The 14,495-nt window shown below is 45.1% G+C and overlaps 2 protein-coding genes across 3 annotated transcripts; one reads left to right on the forward strand and one right to left on the reverse strand.

The window, feature by feature from the left end:
• Positions 1-1,229: 1,229 nt before the first annotated feature.
• Positions 1,230-10,940, reverse strand: Polr3A (RNA polymerase III subunit A). The gene is made up of 7 exons (XM_064682768.1): positions 10,789-10,940; positions 8,858-10,716; positions 8,643-8,788; positions 4,365-4,782; positions 2,843-3,278; positions 1,740-2,778; positions 1,230-1,671 (listed from the first exon to the last, which is right to left on the reverse strand). Exons 1-7 carry the CDS (start codon positions 10,830-10,832, stop codon positions 1,465-1,467), a joined length of 4,149 nt encoding a protein of 1,382 aa, XP_064538838.1. The 5' UTR covers positions 10,833-10,940; the 3' UTR covers positions 1,230-1,464.
• LOC135428692 (brachyurin) lies at positions 6,252-7,351 on the forward strand. Of its 2 annotated transcripts, none has more exons than XM_064682778.1 (2): positions 6,252-6,442; positions 6,510-7,351. In XM_064682778.1, the coding sequence occupies exons 1-2, from the start codon at positions 6,302-6,304 to the stop codon at positions 7,236-7,238; spliced, it is 870 nt and encodes a 289-aa protein (XP_064538848.1). In that variant the 5' UTR covers positions 6,252-6,301; the 3' UTR covers positions 7,239-7,351. The 2 variants fall into 2 exon arrangements, with proteins under 2 accessions (XP_064538848.1, XP_064538847.1); XM_064682777.1 differs by having other exon boundaries at positions 6,260-6,442; positions 6,507-7,350.
• Positions 10,941-14,495: the final 3,555 nt, after the last annotated feature.

Here is a 14,495-nt window from a genome sequence, read left to right on the forward strand (position 1 = left end):
TACATACATACATACATACCTACATACATACCTACGCCTCCTGCTCCGCCCCCTTGGTGCTCCTCCTGCTCCTCTGCTTCCAGCGTTGGAGCCGCCTGTGCATAATTCATAGGTGAAGCCTGCAAGCCTTACTTACATTTTTGAGAATCGAGGAGGAGAGCAGCTTTAATAAATACGTTTTCTTATTTAAATATGCGGCGCAACAAGACAAATTGGTCTGCTATTGGTATTTTACAAGACAATTTACATGCACACATACATACATATATACGCACATACATATATACACGCACACACACATACATACATACATACATATATACAAAAACAATTTGGCATCTAAATCTGGCAACATTATTATTGTAAAGTTATAGTTCTTGTAAAACTGGAATCCTTTATAATTATATTCAGATTTTATAATAAAGCTATTTTTATTATATTAATTAAGAGTCGCACGAATATTAATCGGAAACGAATTTCAGGTTTTAAGGATTACAAATTAAACATATTGTATTATATACTTACAGACCGAACTCTATTTTAATTATTTGTTGTTTCTTTAAGCTGTTAGTCTCCAGGCAGATCGACTTACTTATATGCACGTTCTAGCTATTATCATTAAAATGCTTTAAAGTAATTCCCTGAATTTGTTTTTCTATATAATCTAGAAAAAGTTTCGACTGAGAAGCTGATAATAGCTAAAAAGAAAGCAATCCTTATATGCACATTATTCTTTAATTATTAATTTATATTATAATTTTGTCACGAAGTGTGTTAAAAGCAAAAACAAATCTACAACCTCAAAAAGTATATATATATATATATGCTTGATCAGCCGATTCGAAAGTTCTTCTCAAGGCAAAATAGTCGCTCAGCTTTGAAGCTTTTGTCTTGAAACTTTGCTAAGCACAGACTTTTTTGACAGACAGTTCAAATCTCGGCATCTTCCGTAGCGTATTGCTATAACATTTGGCTAACATAGGAACATTTTGTGACAATCCTGATTAATTTACCATACCAGTGATCCATGTTTTCAATACCTAAGTAAATTCTCATCAACATCTAGATTGCTTTACCCGAAGAGAAAGTCCTTCGGAAATAGAGTTTTGTATAAAAGCATTTAAATCTAACGTACATCAATTGTAAGTCCGCAAGGGCATCCAATCCTTGGGGTTACCTATATGTAGCTGCAGCGGGACTTAAGGATATAAAATATGTTAAATCTGATATTTAAACAGATTATGGTCAACTTTATTAATTTAAACTTAACGCTCGGCATCTGTTGGGGTCAGCGAAGCGAAGGTAAAGGGAATTAGCTTAAAACAGTTTGGCGGCAATGGGAACATGGCGACACATCCCAACTAGGTGGACTAACTAAGGGCTAACAACTAGCTGCTACGGCATTTCACAGGAACTGAGTGGATGATGGCGGGCGGGCGGAGTTAGAGGCGCATACTATCCGGGCTAGGCAAACGGATGCAGGCCGAGCTTATGAAAGAGGGTCGGCTCAATCGATGGCACCTGCTTGTCCTCGTGCAGCTGCAGCAGCTTGAATATGCCGGTGCCAATGCCCGCCGGCATGCCCAAGATGATGCGCTCCGAGACGCCATTGATGGCATCCGTCTGGCCATAATAGGCGGCATCGAACAGATGATCCGCCGTCTTCTCAAACTGCCAAAGAGAGAGAAGCGTATGTGAACAAATGTAGAAGAAGCAAGCAGAAGAAGATTCCGTCTTACCGAAGCCAAGTTGAAGACGCTCTCGCGCATCTTGGCCAGGCCGTGTCGCGTGATGCCCAGCACCTCGCCGCGCGCGGTCATCTGGCTGGCCAGGAGCATAATGTGACGCCAATCGACGCTCATGCCGTGACCCTCCATCACATCGGTGATCTCGCTCATGATGATCGTGCGCGCCGCCTCAATGCCCAGCGTCTGGTAGATCTCGCAGATGTTGTTGCTGCGCGTACGCTCGCCGACAACGCCGTATGTGGCGATCACCTCGCGCAGGCCGTAGCCCTCGATGCACAGCTTGTAGGTGGGCGGCTGATGGGCATCGTCCACGGCGATGACGGCGCGCGCTATATTGGGCAGGCCGGCAACGACCACGTTCTGTATGGTGGTCGCCAGGCGTGCCAGCTCGGCATTGATGGTGGCATTCCGTGTCGCCTCGACGCGCACCATGATGCGCGACTTTTTGGGCACCGCGTGCAGCTGGGCGGGCTTGATGCGCAGCCGCGACTTTAGAATGCTGCACATGATGCTGTCCAGATCGATGTGCAGGCCGAGCACCTTGATGCGCGCCGCATCGATGCCAATGACCAGGTGACAGCTTTGCGGACCGCAGACCAGCTCCACATACGAGGAGAGTTCACCCAGCGTTGTCTTCTCGATGCGCGCCTTCACCTGGCGGGCGAACTCCATGCTCATATTGTTGCGCAGCTCCGCTGTGATAATTGGCGTCGAGATCGTCTTGGTCGCATTGATGATCTCCACAATGCGCGGCACGCCCTGTGTTATGTTCATGGAGGCAACGCCAGCGAAATGGAACGTCTTTAGGGTCATCTGTGTGCCCGGCTCGCCAATGCTCTGCGCCGCGATGGCGCCAACCGCGGTGCCCGGCTCGCTCACAGCCCGATTGTAGCGATCGTTGATCCGGCGCAGAAACTCCAGCAGCTGTTCCCGGCTAAGGCATTCGATCTGGTTGCACAACGTCCTGTGCTTCGGCCCGTACTGCTGCTGCAGCTGGCCAATGCGCTTCGAGATGTTCTTCAAGTGCGCGCTGTCGAAACGGAATGGAATGGTTCACTCTCTAATCTCGTCCATCTACCTGGCAACTGACTTACGTTATGTCCAGCTTGAAGTCGAGACGCGCCTCCACAAACTCTGGCTGCTTGAGCAGCGACTCCGCCACGCTCAGAATCTCGCTGGCGTCCAGCGGCTGCTGCTCGCCGCAGGGCAGCTGGGCGCGCAGATTGTCGTATTGATGGTTCAGGTCGACGGGCTTGTTGCGCGTCTCCATCGAAACGGGATCGAGGCCATCGCCGCCGTAAATGGTGTCGACCATTTCGTTGATGGCATTGCGCACGGTGCCATCGTAATGCACCACCAGATCCTCCAGACACTTGACCAGGCGACGCTGCAAATAGCCAGTCTCCGCGGTTTTCACAGCCGTATCAACGAGACCCTCGCGTCCGGCCATTGTGTGGAAGAAGAACTCGGTGGGCGTCAATCCCGAGTAGAAGCTGTTCTGTACGAAGCCACGAGCGGCGGGAATAGCAGCTGCAACAAATCAAATGGTAACGAGTAGCGAGTGGTCAATAACGAGTGACGAATAAAAACTTAACATGCATCGAGTGGTATGTCAAAGAAGTTTTTAGTGTAACGAGACATGCAACAAGTTAAAGGTTAGATTTAACGAGTGACGAGTAACTTGTAAAGAGTGACGAGTGGCCTGTTTTAAGAAGAATAAGAAGCAACGAGTAACCGGTGGTAATTTAAATATAATGATCCAAAAGAAACTAATGGCAAATTAAATGTAGCGAGCAACGGGCAACGAGTAGCTAGTAAAGAGTGACAAGTGACCTGCCATATGAGAATAACAAGCGTCTAATGACAACGAGCAACTGGTGGCAAATTAAATGTATTGAACGACGAGTGAATAGTAAAGAGTGACTTGCCATAAGAATAACAAGCAACGTAACGAGCAACGAGTAACCAGTGAAAAGTGACAAGTAGCCTGCAAAAACCAGCCAAAAACTACAAGTAACGAGCAACTAGTAACAAATGAAATGTAACGAACAGCGAGTAACCAGCAAAGAGTAGCATGTAACGAGTAATAAGTATGCATCTGCTTAAGTTTACCCATGTAATCAAGTGAAATATGAGAAGCAATAAGGTGTAACGAGTGACAGATAACGAGTAGCGGATGAGATGTAACTACCAAAGCGTTGTAATTTATAGGCATCAAATAACATGCAATGAGTAACGAAGGGGAATGTAATATGGTACATGTTATGTGTGATAAGTATCAACGAGTAACATATAGAGAGTACCAAATGGTACATACCAGCAACTAGCAATCATAAGCAGCGAGTGACATGCGACGAGTAAAAATTGACATGTGATGAGAAAGATGAAATAATGTGATAATACAGCGAGTAACGATAACTAGCTACAAGGCAAAAGTAACGACTGACAAATGTCGAGTGATATTTGAACAACAATTTAATAACGAGTGATGTGGGATCAATAACTAGGTAAAGGAGAGAGGTTATATCTTAAAGACGACGAAAGGAAGAGTAGCAGGCGAAAAGTACAAAGTAACGAGTGACATATAACGAGTAACTAACAGCGAGTTGTACTTACAGTGTCTATCGAAGTGCGGCAAAGCACGATTCTCAAAGCCGTTGGGCACACGCTTGCCACTGATAGCCTGCTGGCCGACACAAGCGATCATCTGGGAGATGTTAATGTTGGAGCCCTTGGAGCCACTGAGTGCCATGATCAGGGCACTATTTGTCGGATGCAGTTCGGCAAAGCAGGTCTTGGCCGCCTGCTCACGTATGCCAGACAGCTCGCGCAGCATAACCGCCTCGAGAGTCTCGGCGGGCGTGCAGCCCGGCTGGCACTGCAGGGTGCCCGCCTTCAGTTTGTCGATGTACTCGTTGCACTTGGCATAGCCGCGCTCCAAGAGGATCTGCTTGTGGTGCAGCAGCTTCTCGCTGGGCGTCACATCGCTGATGCCAAAGGAGAATCCGCGGTTCTGTATAAAATACGATGCGATCTGCAAGCAAAAAAACAAAAGACTTATTTATAGTTTATAGTCTTTGGTGAATTCCCAGTACTTGTTAAAATTAAGGCCCAATAACAAGGCCGTTAAGTCACGTCATGGCTAACGCCAGAAACAATTCTGGCGAAAGTCATCGCCAGATTCTGATAAACCCCGTCACAGAGCAGCGACAGCGGTCGAAGGGGCCCGAGGAGCTGGTGCTTAGCACGTAAATAATTCGTTGTATGCCATTTAATTGGTTGATACAAGCGACAGGCAGGTGAGCTAATTAAATTACACTCGACTGCAAGATTGAGTCTACAAATGAATTTGACCTAATATTGAATAGAAAATCAGTTCACGACACAGTTTTTCATTTTTCAGCTCTCGCTCTAAGACATTCACTCTCTCGCCAGAGAATATTGAGTTTTTCGTTTCCGCTTTGCGCGGCATTCGTAAACGTTTTGTTCGTAGCTTGCGTCCTTTAGCAAGGCTTGATAATAATTTAAGTAGCGAGAGTTGGAATATATGCTAAACGGTTTAATAGATCATCTTTAGTGATATAATTTCGACAGGCTTTCGAAGCCGAACTGTCCAAATACATGGGTTTATATTTGTGTTTGGATTTTATAGTACTTTTACAGGGCTGATCTGTGGCAAAAGTAAAGCAGTCCCCAGTAGATGAGTTGTCTAAGTAATCCAATTATTCAGGCACGCGAACAACGTTGGACCCAGGTTCGAATCCCAGACAAGTGTGTTTGGGATGTGGTAATCAACATTATATAGATAAATATAATACTGTCCCCTAATGACAATAGAGTTTTATGCTGTTAAGGACTCGACTCTGGATTCGTGCACTAGACAACTCATCTACTGAAGATTGATTGTATGGGAAACAGAAAATATAGGAGAGTATAGAGAGTCAAAACTAATATGCAAATAATCTGTGACACCTCTTTTTATAAAAAAAAAGGTTAGATGAGGTAGGAAGAGAGAAGTTAAGAAATCAGAGAGAGTCTACAAAGCAGATTTTGAGCCAAAACGCAACTCAATTATGCTGTTTAGTGTAGCAGAGCAAGCGCTTCGCATTATCAGTGATAAGAGCTAACCAGGTTGGACAAAAGGAATTGCCAAGAGAGAGAGAGAGAGAGAGAGAGAGAAGAGCAAAGGGCAAAGTGAGTTTAACCAGCTGACAGCGACGTCGACAGCGACGCCAGCAGAGCGGCACAGAGACAGTGTGACAGAATTGGCGTGTGAGTAATTAATCTTATCTGGAGCTGGGAGACGCGAGCTGGCCAAATAACAAGAACACGACAGGCCGTGTTAATAACAAATTGTACAGAAAGACAACCAAGCGAGCGAGAGCAGTAGCAGGGGAGGATCGGGAGAGGGAGAGGGCGGGGGTGGACTGTGACTGCATGCAGGCAGCATATAATTGCGAAAATCGACGCAACGCGGCGCAGACGAAGCCGAGCAACAAACGCGCGCAGAGAAAGAGAAAAATTACCAAAAAAAAAATTTAAAAAAAAAGGCAATGAAAGTTGTTCGAAGGATAAAACGTGGCTTGAAAAGATTGGGCAACGGAGTGGAGTGCACAATGCTGGCGCTGCTGCTGCTGGAGTCGGTGCTGCCGGCGCTGGCAGCGCCCGCAGCAGCCGAACAACAACTGGACATTGTAGGTGTTAATATGGTGCAAAGGTCTAGAGGATTGCCGAGAGTACATTGATTCGCATTTACAGCAGGGCCGGATCATCTCGGGTCAGCGTGCAGCGGCCGGACAGTTTCCGTGGCAGGTGATACTGAAGCGCGACGAATGGGACGATCTGCTGTGCGGCGGCTCGATCATATCGAATAGCTGGGTGCTCACCGCCGGCCACTGTGCCTATGGCAGGGATTCGCTTTATCTGGTCTTCGGCACCGTCGAGCTGAACGCCGAGCAGGCGCTGAACATGACGTCCACCCAGCTGTTCGTGCATCCCAATTACAATGACAAGATGAACAACGATGTGGCCCTGGTGCAGCTACCCCAGCCGCTAATCTTCTCCAGCAGCGTGCAGCCCATACAGCTGGTGTCCAGCTCGCAGTCGGCCAACAGCTATGTGGGCACACAGGCGACCATCGCGGGCTTCGGCCTGATCGACGACGAGTATTTGGACTACTCGCAGGAGCTGCTGTACGCCCAGGTGCAGATCATCGCCAACGACAAGTGCCTGACCATATTCGGGGCGGGCGTCGTGCTCGACTCCACCATCTGCGCGGAGGGCAATGCGGGCAGCAACATGTCCACCTGCAGCGGCGACTCGGGCGGACCGCTAATCGTGTACAGCAGCAGTGCGGGCGGCTGGATACAGATTGGCATTAATTCGTTTGTGGCCGAGGATCAGTGCACCGCCGGCTATCCGTCTGGCTATGTGCGGATCACTTCGTTCCTCGACTATATCGCGGAGACGACGGGCCTTACCCTCAGCTGAAGATTCCATGCATGAGATAGTTTGTTTTTGTTCTTTCTCTATCTTTCTATTTTTGATCCATTTCCTTCTATTTCGCAAATAAAGCGCAAATGTTCCACTCGAATAAACCAAAAACGAATTCCCAGCCCAGATAAGATAGACGAGCCCCTCCACCCCGCCCCTAACTCATGGTTCCACGTGCCTTGATGCAAACCATTCTAGAACAATTGAGCATTATCTTCAAGTCTCTTCTTATCGAGTTATCGTTATCGTTATCGTCATCGACTGCGCCAAGGGCCCAGTTCCGGTTGTCAGTTCAGAAGCAACAGCCGATTCTTTACTCTGGACTATCATTGACATTAACGTTTTTAATTTTCGCTCATCAATGATCCATTGATAGCGATTAATCAATTGATAACGAACAGACTTTTTACTTGCTTTCAAATATCTAGCGATAGCAAGTTTATCGATACCACTGTTATCGTTTATCGAACGAACAGCTGCGGCTGAAAAATCACTCGAGCAGGTATTTCCTCAGCCGATGTTTTCATTTATACTATCGATATCGATATCATTGTTATCGGATTCACTTGCTTGCCTTGTTATCGCGGGCTATCGTTATCGCTTACGAGTGGGCTGCACAGCAAAGCAAAAATCAAAGGAAACTGTTCTTACTTTATTCATTTTAGCTTTTGTAATTGTTAAAGAGGGTTATTTTTTGATTGCATATGTGCTTGGTTTAAAGCCAAGGCTTAAATATACTTGTTATCGAATCAATGTTATCGACTGTACACAACGGAAATAGTCGCGCTTTATTAGGCACTTTCGATATTAAGAAAACGTTAATGCCCAAACTGTTTGAGAATTATAAGCGGACATAGATAGGCTAGACAATCGATATGTGACTCTAAGCTGTATGCGAGGAACAGTAAGTCTTAGAAGTGGGCACGGCTAAAGGCCCTCTGACAAAATATCCTACTATAATATAATATCTTGATAAAATGCGGATATTTGCTTGTCTATAATTAAAGGAGCTTGTTAAAGCTCGTAATTGTTTAGTTTAGTTGTGATAACGTAATAAACAAAGCTAATTTGCGACAAGAACTAAATGTTCAACAAATAGTTGGCAGCTTTAACATAAGCAAAGGGACAGAGTGCAGAAATAGGCGCCCTTTTCTTTGCCAAACAGATAAATGGACATGGCTATAACGATTCGGCAGTTGATCTCGTTCAAAATGTGGCTCTTATTTAGCACCAATGTCTTCTAAGGCTCTCACATTGCTTGCCAAAATTGAAATACCGACTGCAAGGGCATACAAAATGTTAACAAGCTGTTAACACAACTGTTAAATGGTTTAAAGAGGGAAAGAGAGCGAGAGAAAGAGACAGAGAGAGAGAGAGAGGGAGAGGGAGATTCATACGCACCCTGGCCAGACGCCACATGGCCTTGGTGGCAAAGGCCTCACCAAAGTCGCGCAACAGCAGATAGAAGATGCACTGCTTGGTGCCGGAGCCCATGGTCGCCTTGTCCATGGTGCCGCACATCAGCTCCGAGTTGCGTATGTGTATCCCTGAAAGAGTCGGACATGGAGTTAAATAGATAACAATAGGCAATAAAAATGTATGAGCTGCATACGCACAGGAATCGTTGGCGCACAAATCCATGTTGCCGGCATAGTTGCGACCCTTGTTAACCATGTTGAGGCGCACATTGGAGTCGTCGTTGGGCCGCATCAGCAGGCTAAACAGTTGCTTGCCCGTCCAGAGGCGACGCGGCTTCCAAATGGCCGGCGGCGGCATTTGGATGCGCATAGTCGAGTCCTCGTTGGCCAGAAAGCAGGCGGCCAGCTGCATGGCCTCCTCCTTGGTGAGAAACACCTCCTTCTGGGTGAGCAGATAGCCGCCAGTAATGAAATCCTGTGTGGCCGCAATCAAAATCTCGCCATTTTTGGGCGTCACCAGATTCGATTGATTCCCCATCAGTATCAGGGCCTCGGCGCGTGCCTCCTCCGTTTGCGGCAAATGCAGATTCATTTCGTCGCCATCGAAGTCCGCATTGTACGGCGTACAGGCGCACTCATTGAAACGGAACGTGCGCTGCGGCTGCACCTTGGCGCGATGGCACATGATCGACATCTTGTGCAGCGAGGGCTGTCGATTGAATAGCACAATGTCATCGTCGCGCAGGTGTCGCTCCACAATATCGCCGCACTTGAGCTCCTGGGCGACCTTCTCCCGGTTGCCATAGGCTAAGTATTTTTTGAAACTGGACCCGCGCTGCTGCACATAGTTGGCGCCCGGATGCAGGCTGGGTCCGTTGCGGACCAGCTGCTTCATCTTCCGTATGTTGGCCGGATTCACGCGCTCCGGATACGTTAGTATCTTGGCCACGCGCACTGGCACGCCCACCTGATTGATCATCAGATTGGGATCCGGTGAGATGACGGTGCGGCCGCTAAAGTCGACACGTTTGCCCGACAGATTGCCCCGGAAGCGTCCCTGTTTGCCCTTCAGGCGCTGCACAATGCCGCGCGTCGTCTTCTTCGGTGCCATATTCAAGGGTATGCCACTAATCTCGCTGTGGAAATAGAGCGCCACGTGCAGCTGCAGAAAGTCCCAGTCCTCGTGTATTAGCTCTATCTTACCGCCGGTGGCCATGTGACGCTGTATCACATCGTTAATCAATAAAATCTCGCTCTGCTTCATTGTGAGATCATCCTCGGTGGTGCCGGCCTTTACCTCCGACAGCACCGACGGCCGTATGCAGGCGGGCGGCACAAAGACGCGTGTGACTATCAAATGCTTCGGATGGGCACCGCGCGAGCACATGCCCAGCAGCGCCACATCGCTCTGGGGTATCTGCTCGAACAGATCGAGCACCATGAGAGGTGTCAGCTCCTCGGCGGCGCTGTAGTTGCTCAGCGTTAGGTTCAGATCCCGATTCAGCTCCGTGGAGCGCAACATCTGGTCCATGTGGCTGGTGAAGACGGCATCCTTTTTGCGCCCCTTATACGGATCGTGTAGGATTTTGAGCAGACCGGGTCCTTTCTTGACGCCACCATTGGCTGCACCGCAATGCGGACATTTGGTCACCTTCTTGGCCTTGGCCAGCATCTGGGAGTGCAGCGCCTTTTTGCCCAAATATGAGAAATTTGGATTGTGCAGCTTCTTCTCAAATGCGGCACGATCCTCAGCCTTCAGCATAACATGGGCGCACGTCTTGCATATCATTTGCAGTATATTTATGGTGGACCGAAAGTGTCCAATGTGAAAGACGGGCAGGGCCAGATCCAAATAGCCAAAATGGCCGATGCACTCGTTCAGACCCTGGCCGCATGTCTCGCATAGCGCATCCTTTGTGCTGATGCCCATGCGGCGATCCAGGACGCCATAGGGCACCGGCTGACGCTGTGCCTGGTACAGATTCTTCGATATGATGCGCACCAGTGACTCCTGCTGGATCTCGTCGGCGCCGCTAATGCCAAACTGCACATGTGAGCTGTGCCCGCAAAAAGCAAAACCATTACAAATCGCAATTCGCCCCACTTGGCAGCCACTCCCAGCTACTTACATTTTCTTGTTTAGCGCCGAGGCGCGAAACTGTTCCTTGGGCATGGCGTCAATTCAATGCAACAGCGTGTTTATCTCCGCAAACAATCAGAAATATTCAGTTTTTTAAACCATATGACAACACGCTGCCGGCCACGGTGCCGCAAGTATCGAAATGAGTACAAAATATCGATTCTTGACTAAAATTGCAATACTTAAATGTTGCCATTGGTGAAACATATGGCGCTTACAATTAATCAAGGGCTTTTTCTATATTCGCTTTAGCCAGGCTAATAATTTATAATTTCAAACTCGCTCTATGTTAATAAGCAATAAGTTTGCATTTACTGAACGAGTTTTTTGGCTGAGGATTTATATCCTTCGTTTGCACGGTCACACTTTGCATCATATGGCGGCAAAAACAATAACAATCAACCAATGGGCAAAGGTGATCCTCGACGTAGCAGCGCTGCTGCCGAAAATCTTCTGCTTTATCTCTCTCTTTGAAGAATCAATTTGTCGCATATAATTGTTTTAGTATAAAACACACAGAAACAAATTAGTTTCCACAATCAAAAGAATTATGTAAAATAATTGGTTTCTAATAACAGTCAGTGTTGGAGTTTATCGGTACATAGTTAATCGTCATCGAAATATATTTTGCTCTTGTGATATTTTGCATGCCTATTGTCAGTCAATCGAAAATAACCTATGAAATACTTCTAATTAACTAAGGCGCTAAAGCCAAATACATTCCCTTCCTAAGGTGACTAGTTAAGCTATTAGTTGTAATTTAAACCAATTTATCTCACTCACAATTAAGCAAAAACAGTGTGCTATGAAAACATAATAAATTGAATACGTACATGTTTTAATCTAATCACTTGTTGATCGCATTATATTCTATACTTGAAGCAATTCACAGACCATAATTAACCTAACCTAATGTCGTTATTTTCAATATTCTTAAAAATTGTTTTCGAATATCAACACTCGATGCCGATCCCTATGCGATGCATCGTTACCCGTTACGCGATGTCTCCAAAACTAAAGTTTTTGATCTGATCTATCGATAGTTTGTTACTTTCTGTACATCACTAATAGTGCACAGCAGTTTGTCGTCGTATCTCCGTGGAAAATCAGTTGCAAATCGCATTATAAACCCGTATATAAAAGCCAACGTTCTATGCAATCATTGTATTGAAGATCTGTATTTGTTTGCGATATTAAACAAAGGTAAAAATATGAACGCAGAGTGGCAGACACAACCTCAAAAATGGTTAAATGGCGTGGCTGCTTTCATTGTGCATGTGCATGTGTGTGTGTGTGTGTGTGCGAGTGAGTGTATGTGTGTGTGCAGTACAAATTAAAATTACGTGCACTGTTGGCGTTATATCTTGTCGACTTTTTAACTTTTCGAGAGGGCCTCCCCCTTAGCAAGTAGCAAGTGAACTATCTGAAAAGATAACGAGTCAATAACAATTTCGCAAACAAATACACGAAACACACGCACAAATATTGCCGTTTTGCTTATGTATGTGTGCGTGATTTTGCAAACGCTATTAAGTATTATTTTGTAGAGGAATATCCCAAACGTTTTTATATTTTTAGTGTACTGCGCACGTTTCGTTTCATTTCGTTGTTCGTAAAGCAACAACAACAAATTGATCGAGGCACACACACACATGCGCAAACTCGCGCACGCACACTGAAAAAGACAACAGCAAATTAACAGCTGAGGAATGCCCCCTGTTGGGCAACATGCGCCATTAACATTTGCATATTGTTCAACATTTTGCATCATTAATTGCAATGCAGTCGAAAATATTTGTTATTGTATTTTGATTTTGATGAGCGCAAACAAACAACTATATAATATATATATTTAAATTTCATTGCAGAGTTTTTGCAGCAGCTGCACAAGCGAACAGCAATAATTAACCAAAAGCAATTCGCGTGGTTTAGCGCTGCCAGCGGCCATCGCAAAACGCGAAGCGATTTTTTACAGTTGCGGAAAATTCTCACGTGGCAAAAAAAAAAAAAGAAAAAAGAAAAACAAAGGCACAACAAAACAATCACGGTTAACCAGCATATAAATACCTTTCTATATATATAAATATATATATATATATATATATTTTTATATATCATCGATCCCAATCAAAACAAAAGCGAGCAGGCATCTGTGTGGACGAGAAACAGAGAGAGCGAGACAGAGACCCAAAAGCCTCAAATCGAAACGTTGAGAATTTGAAACGTGTGTTGAGAGGAGAGAAGATTTTCTTCATACACTTCCTTATCTAATTCGTGAGATTGCATTGCGCACCCCAAGCAGGGGAAACATAATATCTTATATGACTTTTGAAAGATTAAGTGGTAAGTACCTTCAATTGCCCCCAGCACACGAGATGCATGTACATATATACACATCTACATACATATATACTATTATTAATTCCGACTGTTATATTGTTAAGCAAAGAATAGTAAATTAAGTTATGCAAGTTCAGCGACAGATCGCTTCTTGTGTGAACAGACACGTCCTGCTAGGGGATGGACCCGCTTTCACGATGGGATCCTTCAAATTAGACCAGCCAACGGAGCAAAGTGTCAATCAGGACTAAAACCTGAAAGGAAAACATTTTCTTTCCGCTCATATGCAAATACCTTAGCAATTACAAGCTTATCTTAAAAATGGCTAATATAAAAGAAAATTTCTACGAAATGGAATTCCTTTAGCTGACATAATCCAAAATCTCGACATAAAATGCGATTAAATATCATAGCATAGTATATAGTATATAGTAACTAAAAAGATACAAATACGGGACAGTTGCGTTTTTATAGAACGCATACCTACTAGTTTTTCCGTCACTGTAGATTCTCTTTAATCTGGGTTCTTTACTTATGACAGCTACCTCCTTTTGTTGCCCGAACAAAAGTCAATTCATGGCAAATTTAAATTGATTCAAGCATTATTTACTTCATAATACAAACGTACGACTATCAGATGCGTATACCTGGAATTTTCCATATACATATGTTTATCTGTATATTGCACTTGATTCCGTAATCGGAACTATTTGGTTATATTTATTTATCTCGAACGCATGGCCCAAGGTTTTTATTCGCCTTGGCATATGCTGGAACTATTTATAAACATCAACTGTGTGTGCTTGTGTGCGTGTGTGTGTGTGTGTGCGGGTGTGGGTGTGCGTGTGTGCTGCACTTGCAGGCTTATTTCTGTTTAATTAGAAAGCCTCTTTCATATTGGTTTTACAAATTTTCTATTATATATATTTTCTCTTTAATGAGCCAAACGAAATCTGAGGCATTTTCCAGCAACAATAATAGAAAAACGTTCCAGTGTTTTCTTTCGCTTCGCCTACGCAATTGAAGATCATGAACGTGAACATCATTATCATGCGACGTGTACTTTTCTTTCATTTCTTCTCCCATACATGTATGCACACACACACACACACACACAGGCATGCTCTTGTGTACGCCTGTCTCTATGTGTGTGTGTGTGTGTCTTTTTGTTGTAGTCTGTTAAGCTTAATGTGCGCATGCCGTAACCGATTGACACACACACATGCATATTTGCCATTTTTTGCTACTGTTAATTAACAGCGCGCTGTTAATCGTATGTTTGGAGTGGAACTAACCGCAATTGATATTATATTTTGCCCGAAAACACAATGCGCAATCAATCCCAATCAAATGGCC

Source organism: Drosophila montana, unplaced genomic scaffold, assembly GCF_035044405.1.
Source record: "Drosophila montana isolate Dmon_TW-CO22-7 unplaced genomic scaffold, ASM3504440v1 contig_2496_1, whole genome shotgun sequence".
Lineage (NCBI taxonomy): Eukaryota > Metazoa > Arthropoda > Insecta > Diptera > Drosophilidae > Drosophila > Drosophila montana.